The 26,124-nt window shown below is 41.8% G+C and overlaps 1 protein-coding gene and 2 long non-coding RNA genes across 3 annotated transcripts in view; 2 read left to right on the forward strand and 1 right to left on the reverse strand.

Annotated features, from left to right (window-relative positions):
- Positions 1 to 18,380, reverse strand: part of LOC143270236 (uncharacterized) — a 285,186-nt gene extending 266,806 nt beyond the window's left edge. The window contains exons 1-8 of the mRNA XM_076559424.1: positions 17,988 to 18,380; positions 13,719 to 13,785; positions 12,238 to 12,324; positions 10,152 to 10,238; positions 8,281 to 8,367; positions 4,543 to 4,629; positions 2,675 to 2,761; positions 805 to 891 (exon numbers count right to left, since the gene is read on the reverse strand). Coding sequence (XP_076415539.1) covers positions 805 to 891; positions 2,675 to 2,761; positions 4,543 to 4,629; positions 8,281 to 8,367; positions 10,152 to 10,238; positions 12,238 to 12,324; positions 13,719 to 13,785; positions 17,988 to 18,145 — 747 coding nt within the window. The 5' untranslated portion in view covers positions 18,146 to 18,380. The remainder of the gene's footprint in view (positions 1 to 804; positions 892 to 2,674; positions 2,762 to 4,542; positions 4,630 to 8,280; positions 8,368 to 10,151; positions 10,239 to 12,237; positions 12,325 to 13,718; positions 13,786 to 17,987) is intronic.
- A 27-nt stretch (positions 18,381 to 18,407) lies between these two features.
- Positions 18,408 to 23,374, forward strand: LOC143270244 (uncharacterized). Its single transcript, XR_013047366.1, has 3 exons — positions 18,408 to 18,767; positions 19,196 to 19,305; positions 22,724 to 23,374. It is a non-coding gene; the product is annotated as an uncharacterized LOC143270244 (long non-coding RNA).
- A 966-nt stretch (positions 23,375 to 24,340) lies between these two features.
- Positions 24,341 to 25,753, forward strand: LOC143270240 (uncharacterized). The gene is made up of 2 exons (XR_013047362.1): positions 24,341 to 24,526; positions 25,486 to 25,753. It is a non-coding gene; the product is annotated as an uncharacterized LOC143270240 (long non-coding RNA).
- The last annotated feature ends 371 nt before the right edge of the window (positions 25,754 to 26,124 follow it).

Genomic DNA, 26,124 nt, shown 5'->3' on the forward strand with positions numbered 1-26,124 from the left:
ACTCAGCAGGATACCACTTTTTGCTGGGGCAGAGGCTCTGGCTTTGATTCACAGAACCAACATCTTGGCTGAGAACCTTCTGGAACTGCAGTGCCAGGGGATCCAAAGCGCCCCTGGATGTCAGTGGGCAGACCACAAACAGAGTGCACAGAAAGAATGCATTCAAAACATTTCCACCCCTAAAATAAATCCACTGAAGTCATACAAGAGTGTTTGGTAGTTTCCTGTTGACATTATCTACTGCATGATACTCTAACGTTTACTCTCTTTATTTGTGTGTGGTTTCTTTTCTGATTCAAAGAGCTCCCTTTCTGATTTTTGTCTCCATAGTCTAATTTACTATCATGTACCCATGAAAATAGTGGTTCTCAACAGGTGGTTAGTGACCCATTTGGAAAACCTAAGACTGTCTTTCACGGGGTTCACCTAACACCTTCTGAAAACATAGATATAGACATGATAATTCATAAGACGTGAAAAATGACAGTTATCAAATAGCAAGGGAAAAAATTTCCTGTGCAGGTTCACCACAACATGGGATAGGTCATCAGATGGCCACACCCTTAGGAAGGTTGAGAACTAGTGCCTTACAGGGTGATTAGATTGTGGGCTCCCAGAAGGGAGGATATGAAGGAGGTGAAGAAATGGGCCAGGCTGGCTTCCTCTTCTCTGACACTATTTGAAATACTGCAGACATAGGAACACAGAGACATCGTTCCTTACACAAACAAATATATTACATGTCAAATTAGTGGGACTTAAAGGTAAATATATTTCTTTTTCTTTGCAGCTATCAGTTATTACCTCAACTAGCGGAGACAGTTCCAGGTCCCCCAAGATGGTCTTGACGCTGGAGGACCTTATTGCACAGCCAATGTGTTCCTCGCTCTTCTGCAAAGGAAAGGTAGAGGATGAACCTTCTCAGTTAAGGAAATCAATTCTTTTGTTTGGTCTGTATGTGAAGTGTGTGTGAGACCCAAAACCGTTATTTGCTTCGTTTTCAAATGAAGCCGTCTTCTGACACAAAAGAGGCTGTGCTGGGTTCCTTTAAATTATGAATACCAAAATTCAAAACAGAACAGGAGAAAAGTGTTTCACTCTCTTTTGCTCAGTTTCTTTGAGGTCGCCTGAGTTCTGGCATGTGATAGGTGGATCTGAGTTTCATTGCTGGAAGTAAAATGGGAACCATGTCTAATGATCTTTAACCGAGTATTTTCAACACATGGTTCGTAGTCAAGCAGTTTGCTGGTAATTGTGTTTTCTGGGATGGATCCCGGGTCATTATGCCTGCATGCAGAGTGATCTGCTGGCATTGGTGTGCTAGTGTATTGTATCAATTTCTTTTGTATTTTGTGGAGTGTGTGTGAGTGTGTATTAATGCTGATATATTTACATTCAAAGCATATATATTAAGGCCACCAAATGGCTAATGTCATAAAGGCACTTGCCAGCATGACTGACACTTCCAATTGAACCCTGAGATTGAAATGGTGAGAGGATAGAAACAACTCCTAAAAATTATCCTTGCACCTGCACACTTCTGCTGTGGCAAACAGTTTCTTGCCTTTTCCCATTCACCAAATAAATTGAGAACGGGTTATCCTTGAACTCAAAGAGACCAGTGTCCTCTGCATTATGAGTGCACAGATTAGAGGAGTGTATCAACAAGACCACCTCCTATTCATGTTCTTCCTGCCTATAAGTTCTCTGCATTTCAATGTTTCATACCAGCAGGCTGATGAGGCCTAGGGTATAAAATTTTGGCAACCACCCTGAAAGCTGACTCATCGTTTATACTAAGGACATATTGGTCTTTGCTTATGAACAGGTGCATGAGAAACATATTGATTCTGGGGTCTGGAAAGATGACTCAGCAGTGTTTACCACTTTTTGCTGGGGCAGAGGCTCTGGCTTTGATTCACAGAACCAACATCTTGGCTGAGAACCTTCTGGAACTGCAGTGCCAGGGGATCCAAAGCGCCCATGGATGTCAGTGGGCAGACCACAAACAGAGTGCACAGAAAGAATGCATTCAAAACATTTCCACCCCTAAAATAAATCCACTGAAGTCATACAAGAGTGTTTGGTAGGTTCCTGTTGACATTATCTACTGCATGATTCTCTAACGTTTACTCTCTTTATTTGTGTGTGGTTTCTTTTCTGATTCAAAGAGCTCCCTTTCTGATTTTTGTCTCCATAGTCTAATTTACTATCACGTACCCATGAAAATAGTGGTTCTCAACAGGTGGTTAGTGACCCATTTGGAAAACCTAAGACTGTCTTTCACGGGGTTCACCTAACACCTTCTGAAAACATAGATATAGACATGATAATTCATAAGACGTGAAAAATGACAGTTATCAAATAGCAAGGGAAAAAATTTCCTGTGCAGGTTCACCACAACATGGGATAGGTCATCAGATGGCCACACCCTTAGGAAGGTTGAGAACTAGTGCCTTACAGGGTGATTAGATTGTGGGCTCCCAGAAGGGAGGATATGAAGGAGGTGAAGAAATGGGCCAGGCTGGCTTCCTCTTCTCTGACACTATTTGAAATACTGCAGACATAGGAACACAGAGACATCGTTCCTTACACAAACAAATATATTACATGTCAAATTAGTGGGACTTAAAGGTAAATATATTTCTTTTTCTTTGCAGCTATCAGTTATTACCTCAACTAGCGGAGACAGTTCCAGGTCCCCCAAGATGGTCTTGACGCTGGAGGACCTTATTGCACAGCCAATGTGTTCCTCGCTCTTCTGCAAAGGAAAGGTAGAGGATGAACCTTCTCAGTTAAGGAAATCAATTCTTTTGTTTGGTCTGTATGTGAAGTGTGTGTGAGACCCAAAACCGTTATTTGCTTCGTTTTCAAATGAAGCCGTCTTCTGACACAAAAGAGGCTGTGCTGGGTTCCTTTAAATTATGAATACCAAAATTCAAAACAGAACAGGAGAAAAGTGTTTCACTCTCTTTTGCTCAGTTTCTTTGAGGTCGCCTGAGTTCTGGCATGTGATAGGTGGATCTGAGTTTCATTGCTGGAAGTAAAATGGGAACCATGTCTAATGATCTTTAACCGAGTATTTTCAACACATGGTTCGTAGTCAAGCAGTTTGCTGGTAATTGTGTTTTCTGGGATGGATCCCGGGTCATTATGCCTGCATGCAGAGTGATCTGCTGGCATTGGTGTGCTAGGGTATTGTATCAATTTCTTTTGTATTTTGTGGAGTGTGTGTGAGTGTGTATTAATGCAGATATATTTACATTCAAAGCATATATATTAAGGCCACCAAATGGCTAATGTCATAAAGGCACTTGCCAGCATGACTGACACTTCCAATTGAACCCTGAGATTGAAATGGTGAGAGGATAGAAACAACTCCTAAAAATTATCCTTGCACCTGCACACTTCTGCTGTGGCAAACAGTTTCTTGCCTTTTCCCATTCACCAAATAAATTGAGAACGGGTTATCCTTGAACTCAAAGAGACCAGTGTCCTCTGCATTATGAGTGCACAGATTAGAGGAGTGTACCAACAAGACCACCTCCTATTCATGTTCTTCCTGCCTATAAGTTCTCTGCATTTCAATGTTTCATACCAGCAGGCTGATGAGGCCTAGGGTATAAAATTTTGGCAACCACCCTGAAAGCTGACTCATCGTTTATACTAAGGACATATTGGTCTTTGCTTATGAACAGGTGCATGAGAAACATTGATTCTGGGGTCTGGAAAGATGACTCAGCAGGGTTTACCACTTTTTGCTGGGGCAGAGGCTCTGGCTTTGATTCACAGAACCAACATCTTGGCTGAGAACCTTCTGGAACTGCAGTGCCAGGGGATCCAAAGCGCCCATGGATGTCAGTGGGCAGACCACAAACAGAGTGCACAGAAAGAATGCATTCAAAACATTTCCACCCCTAAAATAAATCCACTGAAGTCATACAAGAGTGTTTGGTAGGTTCCTGTTGACATTATCTACTGCATGATTCTCTAACGTTTACTCTCTTTATTTGTGTGTGGTTTCTTTTCTGATTCAAAGAGCTCCCTTTCTGATTTTTGTCTCCATAGTCTAATTTACTATCACGTACCCATGAAAATAGTGGTTCTCAACAGGTGGTTAGTGACCCATTTGGAAAACCTAAGACTGTCTTTCACGGGGTTCACCTAACACCTTCTGAAAACATAGATATAGACATGATAATTCATAAGACCTGAAAAATGACAGTTATCAAATAGCAAGGGAAAAAATTTCCTGTGCAGGTTCACCACAACATGGGATAGGTCATCAGATGGCCACACCCTTAGGAAGGTTGAGAACTAGTGCCTTACAGGGTGATTAGATTGTGGGCTCCCAGAAGGGAGGATATGAAGGAGGTGAAGAAATGGGCCAGGCTGGCTTCCTCTTCTCTGACACTATTTGAAATACTGCAGACATAGGAACACAGAGACATCGTTCCTTACACAAACAAATATATTACATGTCAAATTAGTGGGACTTAAAGGTAAATATATTTCTTTTTCTTTGCAGCTATCAGTTATTACCTCATCTAGCGGAGACAGTTCCAGGTCCCCCAAGATGGTCTTGACGCTGGAGGACCTTATTGCACAGCCAATGTGTTCCTCGCTCTTCTGCAAAGGAAAGGTAGAGGATGAACCTTCTCAGTTAAGGAAATCAATTCTTTTGTTTGGTCTGTATGTGAAGTGTGTGTGAGACCCAAAACCGTTATTTGCTTCGTTTTCAAATGAAGCCGTCTTCTGACACAAAAGAGGCTGTGCTGGGTTCCTTTAAATTATGAATACCAAAATTCAAAACAGAACAGGAGAAAAGTGTTTCACTCTCTTTTGCTCAGTTTCTTTGAGGTCGCCTGAGTTCTGGCATGTGATAGGTGGATCTGAGTTTCATTGCTGGAAGTAAAATGGGAACCATGTCTAATGATCTTTAACCGAGTATTTTCAACACATGGTTCGTAGTCAAGCAGTTTGCTGGTAATTGTGTTTTCTGGGATGGATCCCGGGTCATTATGCCTGCATGCAGAGTGATCTGCTGGCATTGGTGTGCTAGTGTATTGTATCAATTTCTTTTGTATTTTGTGGAGTGTGTGTGAGTGTGTATTAATGCTGATATATTTACATTCAAAGCATATATATTAAGGCCACCAAATGGCTAATGTCATAAAGGCACTTGCCAGCATGACTGACACTTCCAATTGAACCCTGAGATTGAAATGGTGAGAGGATAGAAACAACTCCTAAAAATTATCCTTGCACCTGCACACTTCTGCTGTGGCAAACAGTTTCTTGCCTTTTCCCATTCACCAAATAAATTGAGAACGGGTTATCCTTGAACTCAAAGAGACCAGTGTCCTCTGCATTATGAGTGCACAGATTAGAGGAGTGTACCAACAAGACCACCTCCTATTCATGTTCTTCCTGCCTATAAGTTCTCTGCATTTCAATGTTTCATACCAGCAGGCTGATGAGGCCTAGGGTATAAAATTTTGGCAACCACCCTGAAAGCTGACTCATCGTTTATACTAAGGACATATTGGTCTTTGCTTATGAACAGGTGCATGAGAAACATATTGATTCTGGGGTCTGGAAAGATGACTCAGCAGTGTTTACCACTTTTTGCTGGGGCAGAGGCTCTGGCTTTGATTCACAGAACCAACATCTTGGCTGAGAACCTTCTGGAACTGCAGTGCCAGGGGATCCAAAGCGCCCATGGATGTCAGTGGGCAGACCACAAACAGAGTGCACAGAAAGAATGCATTCAAAACATTTCCACCCCTAAAATAAATCCACTGAAGTCATACAAGAGTGTTTGGTAGGTTCCTGTTGACATTATCTACTGCATGATTCTCTAACGTTTACTCTCTTTATTTGTGTGTGGTTTCTTTTCTGATTCAAAGAGCTCCCTTTCTGATTTTTGTCTCCATAGTCTAATTTACTATCACGTACCCATGAAAATAGTGGTTCTCAACAGGTGGTTAGTGACCCATTTGGAAAACCTAAGACTGTCTTTCACGGGGTTCACCTAACACCTTCTGAAAACATAGATATAGACATGATAATTCATAAGACGTGAAAAATGACAGTTATCAAATAGCAAGGGAAAAAATTTCCTGTGCAGGTTCACCACAACATGGGATAGGTCATCAGATGGCCACACCCTTAGGAAGGTTGAGAACTAGTGCCTTACAGGGTGATTAGATTGTGGGCTCCCAGAAGGGAGGATATGAAGGAGGTGAAGAAATGGGCCAGGCTGGCTTCCTCTTCTCTGACACTATTTGAAATACTGCAGACATAGGAACACAGAGACATCGTTCCTTACACAAACAAATATATTACATGTCAAATTAGTGGGACTTAAAGGTAAATATATTTCTTTTTCTTTGCAGCTATCAGTTATTACCTCAACTAGCGGAGACAGTTCCAGGTCCCCCAAGATGGTCTTGACGCTGGAGGACCTTATTGCACAGCCAATGTGTTCCTCGCTCTTCTGCAAAGGAAAGGTAGAGGATGAACCTTCTCAGTTAAGGAAATCAATTCTTTTGTTTGGTCTGTATGTGAAGTGTGTGTGAGACCCAAAACCGTTATTTGCTTCGTTTTCAAATGAAGCCGTCTTCTGACACAAAAGAGGCTGTGCTGGGTTCCTTTAAATTATGAATACCAAAATTCAAAACAGAACAGGAGAAAAGTGTTTCACTCTCTTTTGCTCAGTTTCTTTGAGGTCGCCTGAGTTCTGGCATGTGATAGGTGGATCTGAGTTTCATTGCTGGAAGTAAAATGGGAACCATGTCTAATGATCTTTAACCGAGTATTTTCAACACATGGTTCGTAGTCAAGCAGTTTGCTGGTAATTGTGTTTTCTGGGATGGATCCCGGGTCATTATGCCTGCATGCAGAGTGATCTGCTGGCATTGGTGTGCTAGGGTATTGTATCAATTTCTTTTGTATTTTGTGGAGTGTGTGTGAGTGTGTATTAATGCTGATATATTTACATTCAAAGCATATATATTAAGGCCACCAAATGGCTAATGTCATAAAGGCACTTGCCAGCATGACTGACACTTCCAATTGAACCCTGAGATTGAAATGGTGAGAGGATAGAAACAACTCCTAAAAATTATCCTTGCACCTGCACACTTCTGCTGTGGCAAACAGTTTCTTGCCTTTTCCCATTCACCAAATAAATTGAGAACGGGTTATCCTTGAACTCAAAGAGACCAGTGTCCTCTGCATTATGAGTGCACAGATTAGAGGAGTGTACCAACAAGACCACCTCCTATTCATGTTCTTCCTGCCTATAAGTTCTCTGCATTTCAATGTTTCATACCAGCAGGCTGATGAGGCCTAGGGTATAAAATTTTGGCAACCACCCTGAAAGCTGACTCATCGTTTATACTAAGGACATATTGGTCTTTGCTTATGAACAGGTGCATGAGAAACATTGATTCTGGGGTCTGGAAAGATGACTCAGCAGGGTTTACCACTTTTTGCTGGGGCAGAGGCTCTGGCTTTGATTCACAGAACCAACATCTTGGCTGAGAACCTTCTGGAACTGCAGTGCCAGGGGATCCAAAGCGCCCATGGATGTCAGTGGGCAGACCACAAACAGAGTGCACAGAAAGAATGCATTCAAAACATTTCCACCCCTAAAATAAATCCACTGAAGTCATACAAGAGTGTTTGGTAGGTTCCTGTTGACATTATCTACTGCATGATTCTCTAACGTTTACTCTGTTTATTTGTGTGTGGTTTCTTTTCTGATTCAAAGAGCTCCCTTTCTGATTTTTGTCTCCATAGTCTAATTTACTATCACGTACCCATGAAAATAGTGGTTCTCAACAGGTGGTTAGTGACCCATTTGGAAAACCTAAGACTGTCTTTCACGGGGTTCACCTAACACCTTCTGAAAACATAGATATAGACATGATAATTCATAAGACGTGAAAAGTGACAGTTATCAAATAGCAAGGGAAAAAATTTCCTGTGCAGGTTCACCACAACATGGGATAGGTCATCAGATGGCCACACCCTTAGGAAGGTTGAGAACTAGTGCCTTACAGGGTGATTAGATTGTGGGCTCCCAGAAGGGAGGATATGAAGGAGGTGAAGAAATGGGCCAGGCTGGCTTCCTCTTCTCTGACACTATTTGAAATACTGCAGACATAGGAACACAGAGACATCGTTCCTTACACAAACAAATATATTACATGTCAAATTAGTGGGACTTAAAGGTAAATATATTTCTTTTTCTTTGCAGCTATCAGTTATTACCTCATCTAGCGGAGACAGTTCCAGGTCCCCCAAGATGGTCTTGACGCTGGAGGACCTTATTGCACAGCCAATGTGTTCCTCGCTCTTCTGCAAAGGAAAGGTAGAGGATGAACCTTCTCAGTTAAGGAAATCAATTCTTTTGTTTGGTCTGTATGTGAAGTGTGTGTGAGACCCAAAACCGTTATTTGCTTCGTTTTCAAATGAAGCCGTCTTCTGACACAAAAGAGGCTGTGCTGGGTTCCTTTAAATTATGAATACCAAAATTCAAAACAGAACAGGAGAAAAGTGTTTCACTCTCTTTTGCTCAGTTTCTTTGAGGTCGCCTGAGTTCTGGCATGTGATAGGTGGATCTGAGTTTCATTGCTGGAAGTAAAATGGGAACCATGTCTAATGATCTTTAACCGAGTATTTTCAACACATGGTTCGTAGTCAAGCAGTTTGCTGGTAATTGTGTTTTCTGGGATGGATCCCGGGTCATTATGCCTGCATGCAGAGTGATCTGCTGGCATTGGTGTGCTAGGGTATTGTATCAATTTCTTTTGTATTTTGTGGAGTGTGTGTGAGTGTGTATTAATGCTGATATATTTACATTCAAAGCATATATATTAAGGCCACCAAATGGCTAATGTCATAAAGGCACTTGCCAGCATGACTGACACTTCCAATTGAACCCTGAGATTGAAATGGTGAGAGGATAGAAACAACTCCTAAAAATTATCCTTGCACCTGCACACTTCTGCTGTGGCAAACAGTTTCTTGCCTTTTCCCATTCACCAAATAAATTGAGAACGGGTTATCCTTGAACTCAAAAAGACCAGTGTCCTCTGCGTTATGAGTGCACAGATTAGAGGAGAGTACCAACAAGACCACCTCCTATTCATGTTCTTCCTGCCTATAAGTTCTCTGCATTTCAATGTTTCATACCAGCAGGCTGATGAGGCCTAGGGTATAAAATTTTGGCAACCACCCTGAAAGCTGACTCATCGTTTATACTAAGGACATATTGGTCTTTGCTTATGAACAGGTGCATGAGAAACATATTGATTCTGGGGTCTGGAAAGATGACTCAGCCGTGTTTACCACTTTTTGCTGGGGCAGAGGCTCTGGCTTTGATTCACAGAACCAACATCTTGGCTGAGAACCTTCTGGAACTGCAGTGCCAGGGGATCCAAAGCGCCCCTGGATGTCAGTGGGCAGACCACAAACAGAGTGCACAGAAAGAATGCATTCAAAACATTTCAAACCCCTAAAATAAATCCACTGAAGTCATACAAGAGTGTTTGGTAGGTTCCTGTTGACATTATCTACTGCATGATTCTCTAACGTTTACTCTGTTTATTTGTGTGTGGTTTCTTTTCTGATTCAAAGAGCTCCCTTTCTGATTTTTGTCTCCATAGTCTAATTTACTATCACGTACCCATGAAAATAGTGGTTCTCAACAGGTGGTTAGTGACCCATTTGGAAAACCTAAGACTGTCTTTCACGGGGTTCACCTAACACCTTCTGAAAACATAGATATAGACATGATAATTCATAAGACGTGAAAAATGACAGTTATCAAATAGCAAGGGAAAAAATTTCCTGTGCAGGTTCACCACAACATGGGATAGGTCATCAGATGGCCACACCCTTAGGAAGGTTGAGAACTAGTGCCTTACAGGGTGATTAGATTGTGGGCTCCCAGAAGGGAGGATATGAAGGATGTGAAGAAATGGGCCAGGCTGGCTTCCTCTTCTCTGACACTATTTGAAATACTGCAGACATAGGAACACAGAGACATCGTTCCTTACAGAAACAAATATATTACATGTCAAATTAGTGGGAATTAAAGGAAAATATATTTCTTTTTCTTTGCAGCTATCAGTTATTACCTCATGGAGCGGAGACAGTTCCAGGTCCCCCAAGATGGTCTTGATGCTGGAGGACCTTATTGCACAGCCAATATATTCCTCGCTCTTCTGCAAAGGAAAGGTAGAGGATGAACCTTCTCAGTTAAGGAAATCAATTCTTTTGTTTGGTCTGTATGTGAAGTGTGTGTGAGACCCAAAACCGTTATTTGCTTCGTTTTCAAATGAAGCCGTCTTCTGACACAAAAGAGGCTGTGCTGGGTTCCTTTAAATTATGAATACCAAAATTCAAAACAGAACAGGAGAAAAGTGTTTCACTCTCTTTTGCTCAGTTTCTTTGAGGTCGCCTGAGTTCTGGCATGAGATAGGTGGATCTGAGTTTCATTGCTGGAAGTAAAATGGGAACCATGTCTAATGATCTTTAACCGAGTATTCTCAACACATGGTTTTAGTTAAGCAGTTTGCTGGTAATTGTGTTTTCTGGGATGGATCCCGGGTCATTATGCCTGCATGCAGAATGATCTGATGGCATTGGTGTGCTAGTGTATTGTATCAATTTCTTTTGTATTTTGTGGAGTGTGTGTGAGTGTGTATTAATGCTGATATATTTACATTCAAAGCATATGTATTAAGGCCTCCAAATGGCTAATGTCATAAAGGCACTTGCCAGCATGACTGACACTTCCAATTGAACCCTGAGATTGAAATGGTGAGAGGATAGAAACAACTCCTAAAAATTATCCTTGCACCTGCACACTTCTGCTGTGGCAAACAGTTTCTTGCCTTTTCCCATTCACCAAATAAATTGAGAACAGGTTATCCTTGAACTCAAAGAGACCAGTGTCCTCTGCATTATGAGTGCACAGATTAGAGGAGTGTACCAACAAGACCACCTCCTATTCATGTTCTTCCTTCCTATAAGTTCTCTGCATTTCAATGTTTCATACCAGCAGGCTGATGAGGCCTAGGGTATAAAATTTTGGCAACCACCCTGAAAGCTGACTCACCGTTTATACTAAGGACATATTGGTCTTTGCTTATGAACAGGTGCATAAGAAACATATTGATTCTGGGGTCTGGAAAGATGAATCAGCAGGGTTTCCACTTTTTGCTGGGGCAGAGGCTCTGGTTTTGATTCACAGAACCAACATCTTGGCTGAGAACCTTCTGGAACTGCAGTGCCAGGGGATCCAAAGCGCCCCTGGATGTCAGTGGGCAGACCACAATGAGAGTGCACAGAAAGAATGCATTCCAAACATTTAAACCCCTAAAATAAATCCACTGAAGTCATACAAGAGTGTTTGGTAGGTTCCTGTTGACATTATCTACTGCATGATTCTCTAACGTTTACTCTCTTTATTTGTGTGTGGCGTCTTTTCTGATTCAAAGAGCTCCCTTTCTGATTTTTGTCTCCATAGTCTAATTTACTATCACATACCCATGAAAATAGTGGTTCTCAACAGGTGGTTAGTGACCCATTTGGAAAACCTAAGACTGTCTTTCACGGGGTTCACCTAACACCTTCTGAAAACATTGATATAGACATGATAATTCATAAGACGTGAAAAATGACAGTTATCAAATAGCAAGGGAAAAAATTTCCTGTGCAGGTTCACCACAACATGAGATAGGTCATCAGATGGACACACCCTTAGGAAGGTTGAGAACTAGAGGGTGAAATGCTTGTGTGTTTCCAGAAATGAGGGTATCAAGGTGGTGAAGAACATTTTATTTATTTATTTATTTATTTATTTATTTATTTATTTATTTATTTGTTTGTTTGTTTTTTTGTTTTGGTTTTTCGAGACAGGGTTTCTTTGTGTAGCTTTGTGCCTTTTCCTGGAAATCACTTGCTAGTCCAGGCTGGCCTCTAACTCACAGAGATCTGCCTGGCTCTTCCTCCCGAGTGCTGGGATTAAAGGCTTGTGCCACCACTGCCCGGTGGTGAAGGACATTTTAAAAGCTTGGTTTCTCTCTCTGACACTATTTGCAATACTGCAGATATGGCGATGCAGAGGCATCATTCCTCTCACAAGCAAATATGTTACTTTTTATATTAGGTGCAATTATCAGTTAATAAATTTTTTTCTTTGTAATTGTCAGTTATTACCTTTTCCAGTGATGATAGGTTTATTTCAGTCTTCATCTTTTTCAAATTGCAGATGTTAGTAAAGTAAAATAGTTGTTTTTTGCTTTTCTGTAATAGAAATTTAGAGGTTTCACTTTCTTTGTTTTTTTTCTGAATTTAATTCTTTTTTTTGTGTGTGTGTCCACACAAATTAAAACTCCTTTATTCCTGAAAGGTTCAGTGTATTGAATCATAAAATGTAGAAACTCTTACTTAAACCTGAAATATCTCAAAATATGCTCATCTATTTACAAATTACTACTTTGTCATCAAGTACTAACCTGTATTTATGCTAGCCAAGTATAAGAGAACATCATGAACTTAGAAACTTGACCTTGCCCTGTGGCTGAGACTACACTGAATTCCCAGTGTTTCAAAATTTCTGATCTTATATGAGATGATTATTAATTTTAATTGACCTCCTTTCATCAGTGTTTCTCTATCCTCGTGGGGAGTCCAAGGTGTGTATTATTTTTCATTTGTAAATAAACACTGATTTAATCACTAATGTGTGTTCTCCATATCATAGTACCCATGAAACAGCTTTTGTCCATTGATTCACATTCAGAAGTCATTAATATGCAACTTATGATTCACTCTAAGGCTCCAGGATACAATTAAACCAGTTTCCTTACCTCCAGCAGCTCACAGTGATAAAGTCGCTTTAATATGAATAGATCAATATCTAATTAAAACCCACCACTATTTTAAATGTTCAAATGTGGCACAGAGAATGTAAGGGTCTATTATTTTAAAACACAAAACAAAAATTCCAGACATTAAAATGTTACTATATGGTAATTGAATCTTCGCTTCTAGAACTGCTGGCTATTTGAGGAATACAAACCTATTATGTAAGTAAAGGAAGACTTTTCCACATACTCCTAGGGAATCAAAGAAAAAAACATGCTATAATCTCTTCATAATGAACAATTTGGATGAACAGATTACAAGTGGCTAAATTTCCACAAGTTCCTGCTAGTGTAAATAAGAAGCAAAGACAGAAAAGAGGAGATGCTCTCACATGTGATCCTGAAGTAGGAGTGTCCATAGGAAGATAAAAGCTGCCTGCACTTATGCCAAAGGTAAAGGCACCTGGGCAATTCCTAGAAACTGAAATCACTGGACCTATTAAAATGTATTCAGGTGTATTAACACAGTCATGTTTTAAAATCACTCTAAGGTGTATTTGTATCTGCAAACCATCCTTGGTCAAACATGAAGCATGTATTATGTGAGGACTGTTCTCAATCTTCCACTCACTGTGTTTCCAGTCCATTCCTTTATTGGGCCACCACTATCTGCAAGGACTTATTACTCACTTACAATTTATAGAAATGACAATTCACACCAACAGAATGTTTTTCTCTGGCCAAATTTCCATGCAAAACTGTGATAGGTAAACTATTGCTGCATTTTAACAAAATTCATATGAAAATGAATTTCACAAAGGATCACTTTACCGTAACAACATACGTAGTGTCTTCTTTCCCTGGTGTGGATGCAGGGCTGTCAGGTTTTTCAGAGAGCCTTCAGAATAAAAACATGCTATAATGAGTTGGTTTGGTCCTTTGATCAACTCTGTTGAAAGATTGGTTACCTGTATATTGAGTGACATTTTTGCATTTATGTAATGCAACCTTGACCTGTGTTTTATGGAGTTTTTTTTCTGGTTGCTTTTGGGAGTTTCAACTTAATCTATAAAACATTCAGTTAAGACTTACTTCTATTTAAAAATAAAAGTTAAAACAGTCGATGGCTTGGGAGATAGCTCAGTCAATAAGAGTGTTTGCTGCCCACACACAACAGCCGGAGTTTGAATCTTCAGCAACCACATAAAAATCTTGGCATGGACGTATGCACTTGTAACCCCAGTACTGTGGGTGGGATTTACAGGGTATCATTTGGGCTTGGTGGCTGATAGCTGCTCCAGGTTAAGTCACAGACCTTATGTCAAGTAGATAAGCTAGAGAATGACACAAAACACTGATATCCTCCTCTTCCCTTCATGACTGCACAGACACATGCATCACATGCAACATCCACATATTCAGACACACTAGAGGGAGGATGGTGGTTTTTGCACACACTTTGTTCTGATGGTTGCAGTAACTGATGGCTTTGTGTTTGTGTGCTCAAAGCACCTAGTGCTCCTATTTCATTCTTCTTCCTCTACCCCTAAGGCACCATGACCCCTTTCTTGTCAAGAAACTTTTTAGGCAGTTCCTTGAGTCTCATGCTCTCTCCCAAGAAGTTGGTTTGGTAGAACACGAAATATACCCTATCTCTAAGCATCAAGCTGCCAACAATCGCAGAAGTCACTGCATTTGGGGTGCTTTGAAGTTGTTTTTTTCACCACCACCACCACCACCACACAGGCATGCACACAGGGACAAGGAAGAGGGGTTCTTCCACATCCTTTGCTTTAATGGCTGCTGTAAGTATATTTTACAGTTGCACATGTATAAGACCAGTTCAATTATTACTCCTGGTTCATCCCTCCTCTCCTGAACCTATAGCACACAGTCTCTTCTCTGTTCTCCCAAGAGATGGACATGGTGGAACAGGAAAGCAACCCTTGTCTTTACTCTCTCCAGCCAATATATTTTTGACAGTCTATAGATGGCATTGTATTTGTTGTTGTTGTAGTTACCTGTTTGCTAGTAGACACCAAACCATCACCAAATATTGCCTTGTAATGTTAAGTCACAGCCTGTTCTAAAACTCATGGGAGGGGAGCACCGTCTCTCCATCTCCTTTCTTTACTGGCTATGGCTAAGCTCTAGGTGCCTGGGGTTTGTAGTTGGTGAATGCTGGTGCAATAGCTGTGTTTTTCTTGCTTCTATGTTGGGCTTCATTCAGTTGTGGGAAAGTTCTCTACAGAACCATGTTCAAAGGCTACTGCTGATGGGAACCCAGCAAAGCCCAAAAACTTGAGTCTCAGTTCTTTATACTCATTGTGGATAACTGTCTCTAACCATGATAGCTGTTTCAGGAATGTGGGTGAACAGACTCACATCTGACCAACACAGCATGAAGACATTTCAGACAGGACAGGAAAAAAAAAATAAAAGAATAGGGCCGGGCGTTGGTGGCACACGCCTTTAATCCCAGCACTCGGGAGGCAGAGCCAGGCGGATCTCTGTGAGTTCGAGGCCAGCCTGGGCTACCAAGTGAGCTCCAGGAAAGGCGCAAAGCTACACAGAGAAACCCTGTCTCAAAAAATCAAAAAAAAAAAAGAATAGGATCTGGTAATAGAATTTCATTGTCATGATTTCCCAAAAGCCATTTAAAGCAGAATGAGTGATCAAAGAGTCAACATGATTTTCAAAAACTATGCTGAACATAGCATTTTAAAGGAAAACATATAAGAAACAATAAAAATACTGGAATGTTTACCAATTTCACACAGAATTCTACCTACTCCGAAGACACAATTTTTTATTCAAATATGTTTACAATATTTTAAAACTATATTCCCCAAGATGGGCTTGAACTTGGTAATCCTCCCAGTAGGCAGGATTGCAGGTCAGTGTCACTGCCTACCTTACTCTTTATTTCACATTTTAGCATTGCTAAAATCTCTGCCATGATATTTTATGACTATAATAGGCAATATTTTTAACTTTGCCACTATACAAAATAAAAGGTTATCATGCAGTCCACTGTGCCTTACATAAAATGATATATGATACAATCCACAGGCCCATGGCAATTCTACAGGTCACATGTATCTATGTAAATTTTAGCTCTTAAAACTATGAAAGGCAAACAAGATGAAAATAGCAGTAACAAAAATCTAAATCCTCAGTCATTGATACTTTGATTTTTTTCACTTCTCAATGCCCAAAAGTAATATTTCTATATTTGCTGCCAACAGGCACACAGCCTAGTCCTCAGACAATAGACATAGTGTCCCTGATAATCCAGACACCAAATGGTAGCAAAGCAAGCCATAGTGCTTTGCCTTGAACCCCCAATGTGTCCAACACATCAAAATTGAGCAAATATCTCTATAAGGAGATAACCCACTGTATCATAGCTCCCTTGCTTTGATTTTCATAAAGCTTTAAGCCAAAAGAAAAGCAGGATTCAAATGAGCATGGGTCTTTGTATTCACTATTTAAATGTATAGAATGTAAGGAAAGCTGACTGGGCAGATAAACATAAACATTTTAAGAATGAGAGGGTCTTGAGAGATAGTAGAATGTGTATGCTGTATAGGAGATGTCTAAGTTCCATGTGGGGAATAAATGGATTGACAGAATGGATAAATACAGTTGGAAAGTTCAGTGTTTTAAAAGAATGTGTTTGTTAAGCAAAGCATATTTTGAAAATATAATTTATTGTTCTATTATTTGTATAAAGTTCACATTTTGAAGACTAAGTAACCACTCAGAACTACAGAGATTACCAAGAAGCATACGGGCTATGGAAAAATATACTGTTGAGTGTCCCTGGTTCCCCTTTAGAACATAGTGTGAAATAAGAAATAGAAAACAAGGGCTGGGGATGATTGGAAGAGCTCAGTTGGTAAAGTTCTTGCCAGGCAAGCCTGAGGGCCTGAGTTCAGAACTCCCAACACCTTGAAAATCTAGTGCTGGGGATGTGGATACAGGAGGATCCCCAAAGCTTGTTTGCCTGCAAGTTAAGCTGAATCAGTATACTGCAAGACAATAAATCACACCTAGTAGGGATTTGAGTGAGAGAACCTGCCTCAAAAAATGAGGAGTAGGGACCACAAGGTGGTTCATCAGGTGGTGGGACCTGCCAGCAGACCTGATGGCCTGAGTTCAACCCCCAGAACCCACAATATGGCAGAATACAACTCTCAAATATAGCTTTCTTCTGACCTTCACATACTTAACTGCAGGTGTATGGGATATATGTGTACACACACATACCACTCTGTTAATGAGATGAAAAGCAACTGAGGAAGATAATGTCAACCTATAGCCTTCACATATGTACCAACACACATACAACATATACTCAAAGGAGTGGGGGTCAGAGTCATAGTTCCAACTGAAAATTTCCTTATATGATCCCTCAGCAAACAGGGATCCCACTAATGTAAGATTTCTTAGTGATTCTTTGGGGGGGGCTTAAAGTTGACATTTTATGTAAAAATTTATCTCATGTTACAGTTTTCTGTGTTGTATATAACATAGTATTAAAAAATATCCGTTATGGGCTGGAGAGACGGCTTTGTGTTTACAAACTCTAGTTTTGCTTGGAGAGGACCTGGGTTTGATTTCTAGCACTGACAACTGTCCGTAACTCCCGTTCCAGGGGATCCAACACGTTCTTTTGCACGTGGTGCATTGGAAATACATGCAGGCAAAACACTCATATACATAAATCTAAAAAAAAATTAAGTATACACATAAAAATAAAATGTATGTAGTTTCATTAGCTAAATCACTTTAAAGCACCCAATAAAGTGCTCTAAAAGAGACAATGTAAAAGGATTTGTAAACTAACTGAAGTTCTTTGTTTTACTTCTCTTAAAAAAGGCCTAGGAGCTGCCCTTCCAAGTTGGGCAGGTCCCAGATGCCTGGAAGCCTAAAGCAGGCACAAACCCCACTGGGCTCAGTGAAAGAAGAGCCTAAGCATGACCTCTCCCCTCCCTCAGGTTACAGTCCTGGAAGGTGTGTTTCTCCTTAGTTGCCTTGACTGTCACCAACAGTTCCTGTCCCTCCTGTCCCTCTCCCCTCCCCAGGTCCCATTACCTGCTCCTTGTGTCCTGGCCATTCACGAGGGGAAATTTGCTTCGTCGTTTGCGACAACAGCACCCATGACCCAGGCATGAGGGCCACAGGCAGGTGTACCAGCGAGCCCGCTTTGGGGCTTGAATACTAAGGGCATCTGGGTCAATGTCTTCCTGCATGTTCAGCCCTAAGGCTGTGCAGACCCTCCCTGCCTCCCCCCCCCCCCGCCCCGCCCTTTTACCCACCCGCACCCTCACAAACCCTACAGTAAAAAATAGAACACTGGTAGAATACAAATTTAAAACACTGGTAAATTTTCGCCACTGACACACGGGACCGTCCTGCAAGCGCAGATCCTTGGTTCAGTGTGAGCCAAACTCGGCTTTACCCTTAGCAACACAGCTACCCTGGCATTGTGATGCGCTGTGAGCACACAATGGTGCTCAGCAGTTGTGAACCCCGTGCACGTGCTCTGCGCATGCCCATGTCAGACTCCAGTGACGAAAGCCTACCATGCTCAGAGCATGTGCAAAACACTGTCAATTGGAATTTTGGAGTAGAGCTACCTGCAGAGCTTCCAAGGCAAAACACTGGGGGAGTTGGTTGGTGGGTCAGGTCCTTATAGTCCTGCAGCCATGAGAAAATACCTCCCTAAGACTGGCCTGATGGAGATAGAAAAAAATCCATCCGGATTGGGCCAAACCAGATCCAAAAAGACAAATACTGGTTTTGATTTTTTTTTCTTTTAAAAGTTCTGATATGAGAACTACAATCTGAACAACCACAGAGGTTTGGTACTTGGTAAGGGAGAAGAAGGGAGGAGAGTATCTCTCAAGGAAGGGAATAGTCTATAGTGTTAAGAAAATATAAGTGAACACTAGATTAGGAAGGTTTAATTAGAGGAAGATGGGAGAGAAGGATAAAGGAGGGAATATGAGCAGGGACAATCAACACTGCAGACCCTTTGAAAAACTATATGGGAACTGACTACCCCAGAAGCTTCCTATACATAAGTGAAAGGAATCTAAACGGGCTCAAAACATAATAGGTTTGACAAGGCTCCAATTAGACATCTTATGCCGCTATCTTAAACCTCCTGTGCCAGGAACAATGTACAGCCTGTTGAGTCCTTAACCAAAGGGACCCACAGAACCCTCCAAATAGCACAGGGTATTTCCAAGTCTGTTGGTGTCTCTGCACAACCTGATGTTAAGGTCTTGTTTCTGAAGGTAACACTTCTGTCATTGAACATGGAGAAATTCAGCTGAAGTCTAACTAGATTCTTCACCTACTAACCAGAGTTCCTGGTACTGGAAGGCAGTCTGTACTGGAGAGAAAGGTAATCCTCAATATCTCTCAGCTACAAACCCTGGGACCCACAACAGCACCCACATGGAGCTCACAACCATCTGTAAATGCAGTTCTAGGGAATCCACCATCCTCTTGTATCTTCACAGGCAGCAGACATACATACAATGTACAATATGCATGCAGGCAAACATAGTACACATGAAATAAATATAATCTTTAAATAATAATGTAATGCACTTATCTAGTAAGTTCACTCTATTAAAGTATACAATCCAGTAGGGTTTTCTTAGTATGTTCTTAAAAGTATGCATTCATCACCCTGTTTGATTTTAAAATATTTTTGTCATTGGAGAAGAAACCCTTTATTCACTAGTAGTTACTCTTCACTCCTCCAGACTCTACCCCCTATCAGCTACCAATCTAACTTTCTGCTTCAGGTTTCTCACTCTGGGTGTTTAATAGAAATCAAACCAGCTAATAGGGAACTATCCCATTCTTCTGTCATTTTGCTTCTTTCACTGAGTTTAATGTCTGTGATGTTTATTCATGTTATAGGATGTAGCAGTACTCTACCCCTTTTCAGGGCTAGATACTTGACCATTGTATTAACACAGCACCCTTTGTTTACCCATTCATCAAGCAGTAGTTATCTGGGGTTTCTACCTTTTCTCGATTATAAATGCTGTGCATACTCTGGTGCTAGTGGCTGCATCATTGTATAGCTATACTTCCAGCAGTTATGTAGCAGGTTCCTGTACCTTGGTTCCTCCACTCTCTCTTATGAGCCCCAGCACCTGTACATGCTAGACAAGTGCACTACCCCTAACCTCGATCCTCAGCATGCAACATGTACACTTCAAAGTTTCCTTTTTTCCCATAATTTTACAGTGATTACATGTTGAAGAGACAAATTAAATGAAAGCAAAATGCTAGCAAAATTAATTTCACTTGCTTAGTTTTACATTTAAGGTAATTTGTAAAGGTATTCAAAATTCAGAATATGCAGCCAGAAGTGGTGATACATTTCCTATAATCCTAGCATTCAGTGGGTGGATGCAGGAGCATCTGTCCAAGGCCATCTTCACTTAAATGAGACCAGCCAGGGACACATGAGATCCTGCCCTAAAAAACAAAATAATAACAAAAAAAACCAAAACCAAACAAACAAAAACAAAAAACCCACAAATTAACCCACCAATGAGCATATAGTTGACTTTGTATCTCTAATAATTGGAGGTGGCATGCAGTTTTGTAGTATAGAGAATGCTTAAGATTCCAGCTTAGAGAGATGTTGAGACCATGGTTGGAGGAAGCACAGAAACAAATAGCCAAACTAGTGGAAATGCATGAACGGAGAACCAATGGTGGAGGAACCCCCATGGGACTGGACCAGGCCCTCTGGATAAGTGAGACAGTTGATTAGCTTGATCTGTTTGGGAGGGCCCCAGGCAGTAGAGCCAGGACCTGTCCTTGGTGCATGGGTTGACTTTTTGGAGCCTGGGGCCTATGCTGAGGCACTTTGCTCAGCCTTGGTGTAAGGGGAGGAGGGGACTGGACCTGCCTTGGCTGAGTCTGCCAGGCTGGACTGACTCACCAGGGGAGACCTTGCCTTGGAGGAGGTGGGAGTGTGGAGTCAATTGGGAGGGGAGGACTGAGAGGTGGGAGGAGGGAAGATGGGGGAATCCATGGCTGATATGTGAAATTAAGTTAATTATAAAATAAAAATACTATAAAAACAGATTCACGCTTACTCTGAGTCACAACAGAACCCACCCTACTTGTTAACCACCTCCTGCCATTTATCTATCCAGAGGCTGATTTTTGCCTCTGCTTGGCTTCAAACTGGGGGTGAGAGTATAATGAGATGTCTGAAAGGCCCACCCTATGCAAAAAGTAAATCAGGCAAAGAATTTGTATGTGTGGCAAGCCTATTTTCTGAGGCCCTCACACTGTCTCCCCACCCTCTCACAACCCTTTCCAGGAAACGATCAAACATTACCATGTATAGCTTCTTAGTGAGTATTTAGTTTGGTGATCTGTATTATCTTGGACATTTTTGATGGATTCACCACAACAATCCCCCATGGTTGGGCATGTTTACACAAACCTGGCAGACCTAGACACTTCTGCCTAGCCAGTTCCAGGTCAAAATAGCCATTTCCGGGTCAAGGCATCTCCCGTGACCAGGATCCTGTGACTTTTCATGGTTGCATAAGAGCACACAATGCCATGCATGGAGTAGTTACATTGACCTGAGTACGCACATGAGCCACCCAGCCTTTATGAGCCTACGCCATATTCCCGGCTCCTCCTCCTCCTCCTCCTCCTCCTCCTCCTCCTCCTCTTCTTCTTCTTTTCTCCACACAGGTGTCTCTTCCACAAGCCTGAGCACTTGTCTGTCCCTTTTATCTTAATAAAAGTCTTGTTAGTGGATTCTGTCGTGTTTAGTGACATTTCCTCGAAGGGTAAGAGCGCTGCAAAATAACTAACATCTGGTGCTGAAACCCGGGACTGCTTCACACAAACCAGGGACTCTGCTCTGTTCATGACAGACCACTATCTATTTTGCCTGGCCGCACTAAACTACATCCAACACTGCTTCTCTGATTGGAGAGTCCCCCTCTTTTTGGCCAGCGTAAATGGTTTCCTGAATCTGTAAGAATGACTGTTGAGCATCCAGCAGCTCACTAAGTATTCTTGAAACCGGGTGAACCCCTGGCCATGGTCTTTATTGGCTACAGTCGGCCCCTATCACAGGCCTAAATTTCTAGCCATCTCCCACGTCTGCAGCCTGAGATATTCCTCACAGTGGGACCACCGCCATTGGGTGCGTCCTGGGGACCGCATGAAGGCGACATGTTCTTCCGGCTTGATGAAGCAGTAGATGCTGTCCAGATTCCTGGGGAATCCTTGCCTCACGTGGTGGTACCCCACTTCTCTGGCTGACCAGCCAATTAGCGGCCTATGCCTGGTATCCGTCCTTGGCTTTGGGGACACCTGGGGCTTTGGCTCTGGATCACGTTTGTTTTTTTATTTTTTTTTTATTTTCCTGGCTCTCTGCTGCAGACATGGGAAACAAGGCTTTCAACCCTGTAAGTCCTTCCTCTCCATTAGGCTGTCTTCTTGAAGCTTTAAAACCTCTCAGGTTAATGCCTTACACAAAGATTCCTAAGCTGATCCGTCTCTGTACTAAGAAATGGCCCAAATATACTTTAAAAAACAAGAAAAAGTGGCCGCCGAGCAGCTCCTTAGATCCTGATATTTTAAGGGAGTTATCTAATTTCTGTCAGGAAGCAGACAAATGGAAAGAGTTGCTTTCTTCTTTCTCAATGCTAAACCGTCTTTTCTGGATTCCTTCTCTCCTGCTCATATATTCCTAGCTATGCTTAAAACGGTAAGAGCACCACAAAATAACTAACAATTTTTGTTCTCTATTTAATCTCAAGGGCCACAATGAAAAATGGAGAGTGGAGCCCCGGAAGGAGGCAAAAGGCCATATAGGAATTCAAGTTTACAACCCAGACCCAACACCCTGGTTCCATCCCAGATTTTCCCACAAGCCCTGTTTCTGTTTCTGGAAGAACTGACACTGTGGTCCTTTTCCATCTTCTACTTGCCTTAGGGTGGAAAAGGTGACCTGGGTGTGATGGGCTTGGCGGGGTCAAGAGGACCAATGGGCACTGAGTTCAGTGTGTGGTCCAGAGGGACATTCCCAGGCCCTCTCACTAAGACTGGGGAGCAGCAGTTGTCCACAAAGATGGGGAGGGCAGGACTGGAGGACTGTCACCCTGTGCTGGTGAGTCAGGCCTTTGGGGGACATCATGCCTTGGGCTACAGGGACACAGGGATCATGTTCCTGTTGTTCTCTTTGGCTATCAGGGTTTTGCCTCTGGATTAGGCTTTTGAGGGCTGAGAAAAGCTACATTGTTTTTAAGCCTTGTATAAACACAAACCCCCAGGACATCTTCCTGTTTACTACTGCATGCCCCTTAAAACTCACAGTCGAGTCCAGAGACCTAAGCAGCACATTCAGGAGTCCTTCCATTCTTACTGCACACCCAGCTGTCTTGGAGGCTGATGATAAGCAGTCTGCTTTCTTTTAGGGCTTCCCAGGATCCAGAGTAGAAAAGGTCAATCCTTGTCTCTCCTGCCAGACCAGATCCTAGAGTTGGTGGTGGGTAGCATCCCAGATTTTGGTCTGGGTACATTACTGGAGTTGGAGGTGAGTAGAAGACAGGCCCAGCTCTCTCTTGAGATATCAACTGCAGCCATCATTCCTGGCTACTCCTCTGTCTTTCCAGAGACTGATTTTTGGGCTGAGAGAGAAGAGCAGGTCTCCTGAGGCAGGGCAATTCTGGTATAAAGGACCTCCCAGTGAGGTTCCTGTTCCTCACAGGGAGTAGGGAAACAAATGAGAACCAGGTAGGGAGTCATCCTCAGTCATCATAGGGGTGCAGGAAGAGAGGACTTAGCCTAAGGCCAGGTTTCTATCACACAGCCTTCTCTTCTACCAAAATAAAACAAACACCAACAAGCACCTGTAGACACATGCCCTGTGTGATGAGGGGATCTGAGAGTCAGGACTTTCTTTGTTTCCTTTTACTACCTAACTTGAAGAGATCTTAGGGGTGCCAGGCAGTGGTGGTGTATACCTTTAATCCCAGCACAAGGGAGGCAGAGCCAGTCAGATTTCTGTGAGTTCCAGCCAGCCTGGACTACACAGCAAAAGTCAGGACAGGCACCAAAACTACATGGAGAAACCCTGTCTTGAAAAACAAAACAAACAAACAAACAAAACAACAACAAAAATCAAAAGAAAAAAAAAAGACTTAGTGGGTCTAACCAGAAAGCAAACTACATATTATCTGAGCCTGGAGCTTTGCAAAAATGAGGGAGTTGGCCTAGGATATATCAGTTTGACATGCTCCTATCCCTAACTACCCCTCACCACACACACAGAGAAGTACAATATTAGTGCATTGACCCTCTCTTTTGGTTTTCTCCTAGGGATCCAGAGGTGAAAGTGGTGACTAGGGTCACAAAGGAGAAAAGGTAATGGCAAATCTGTACAAGTGATGTGCTGCAATAGAAGTGGGAGCTCCCCCACCTGTGGATTGAGGGATAGTCATCATAAAAATGGCTGACCAAATGTATCCACAACCAGTTCCAAGTGGCATTTCAAAACAGTCACAGTATTTGTTGTTCTTTCACAGGGTTTCCCTGGATTTCCTGGAATGCTGGGGCAGAAAGTAAGTGTCTAGAAGTAGAGATGACAGACTTAGGTCCACCAAACAGCAAATGGAGCCTCCTTTTGGTCCTTCAGGCAGAATCATTGATTTTAACTAGAAATTAAAGTTTAAGTGGAAACTATTTAATGCTATCCATTTCAAATCCATAAGAGGAAAAATATTCTAATGAAAGTGATTTTTTGAATAATATTAAGATTGTCTTACCTTTGAGGCCACCATTAATGAACAAGAAATTTAAGGAATATCATGTGATAATATATCCATTTTGAAATTGACAAAATTTTTTTTAGAAGTAACATTAGGAACAAATTTATTTTTTCTTTTTATTTATTATTCTTTCATACAACTCATCCCAACATAATTTTCCCTCCCTCCATTCCCACTCTCATGCTCCTATACCTCTGTTCTTCCCACTTCCTCACCACATCCCCCTTTTCTCCCAGATCTGTTACTCCTCTGTTTCCCTTCAGAAAATAGAAGGCTACTCAGGTATATCAACCAAACATTTCATAACAAATGCAATAAGACTAGGCGCAAGCCCTAAAGTTCAGGCTGGACAAGGCAACTGAGTAGGAGGAAAGGGGGCCCCAAAGCAGTTGAAAGAATCAGGCACACTAACATGCACACTGTTAGGAGTTCCACAAAAGTGTCCAAGCCAAAAACTCATAGCATATATGCAGAGGACTTAGCAGAGATCCATGCAGGCTTTGAGATTGCTGCTTCAGTTTCTGTGAACCACTATGAGTCCTCCTTAGTTGATTTTGTGGGCCATGTTCTCCTGGTGTCCTTGACCCCTCTGATTCCTGGGATCCTTTCTCTACCTGTTCTTCAGGGTTCCATGAGCTCTGCCTAATGATTTGGCATGGAAATCTGCATCTGCATCCATCAGCTGCTGGAAAAAGCCACTCCGATGATGAGTGGGATAGGCACTGACCTATGAGTATAGCAGAATGTTCTAGGTCTCTGAGTGACCCAGCTTCTGGTTCCAGGTCATGCCTGCCTGAAGACCAGACAAACACCCCCTGTCCAACCCTAGGCCATACCTGCCAGAAGACCAGGTGGGCCAGCTGCCTGTGGATCTCCCTCTGTAATTAATTTTGAACTCTAATTTGATAATCTCTTATATAAATTGCTACAATACTACAAAAGGTACAGCACATATTCCAGTAGAAACACAATAAAAACATAAAATATTTTATTATATGCCAGGAAAAGCAATGGAAACAATGATGGTTGTGTCCTGACTGGTTTTTTTTTAAATCAACTTGACACAAGTTAGAGATACATATGACCGGGGAATCCATGACTGAGAAACCCCCCCCCCAAGTCTGGCCTGTGGTAAAGCATATAAGACATTTCTTTAATTAGTGATTAATGTGCACAAGGTTATGCAGGTTTCTGTGAATGTTTGAAGCTGACTATGCTAAGAGCATGTCCAACAGGAGAGCTTCCTCCTCCTATTAGTTCAATACCACATTGGTTTGTTTTCTCTAGCCTTTTATGAATGCTTGAGGAAAAGAACAGGAACCTTCTTACCTTCCTTCAACCTGTAGGATATCTGAGAACAATTTCAACTTAGCTTTAACCTTTGCCTCTCT

The sequence above is a fragment of the Peromyscus maniculatus genome, chromosome 22 (genome assembly GCF_049852395.1).
Source record: "Peromyscus maniculatus bairdii isolate BWxNUB_F1_BW_parent chromosome 22, HU_Pman_BW_mat_3.1, whole genome shotgun sequence".
Taxonomy (NCBI): Eukaryota; Metazoa; Chordata; class Mammalia; order Rodentia; family Cricetidae; genus Peromyscus; species Peromyscus maniculatus.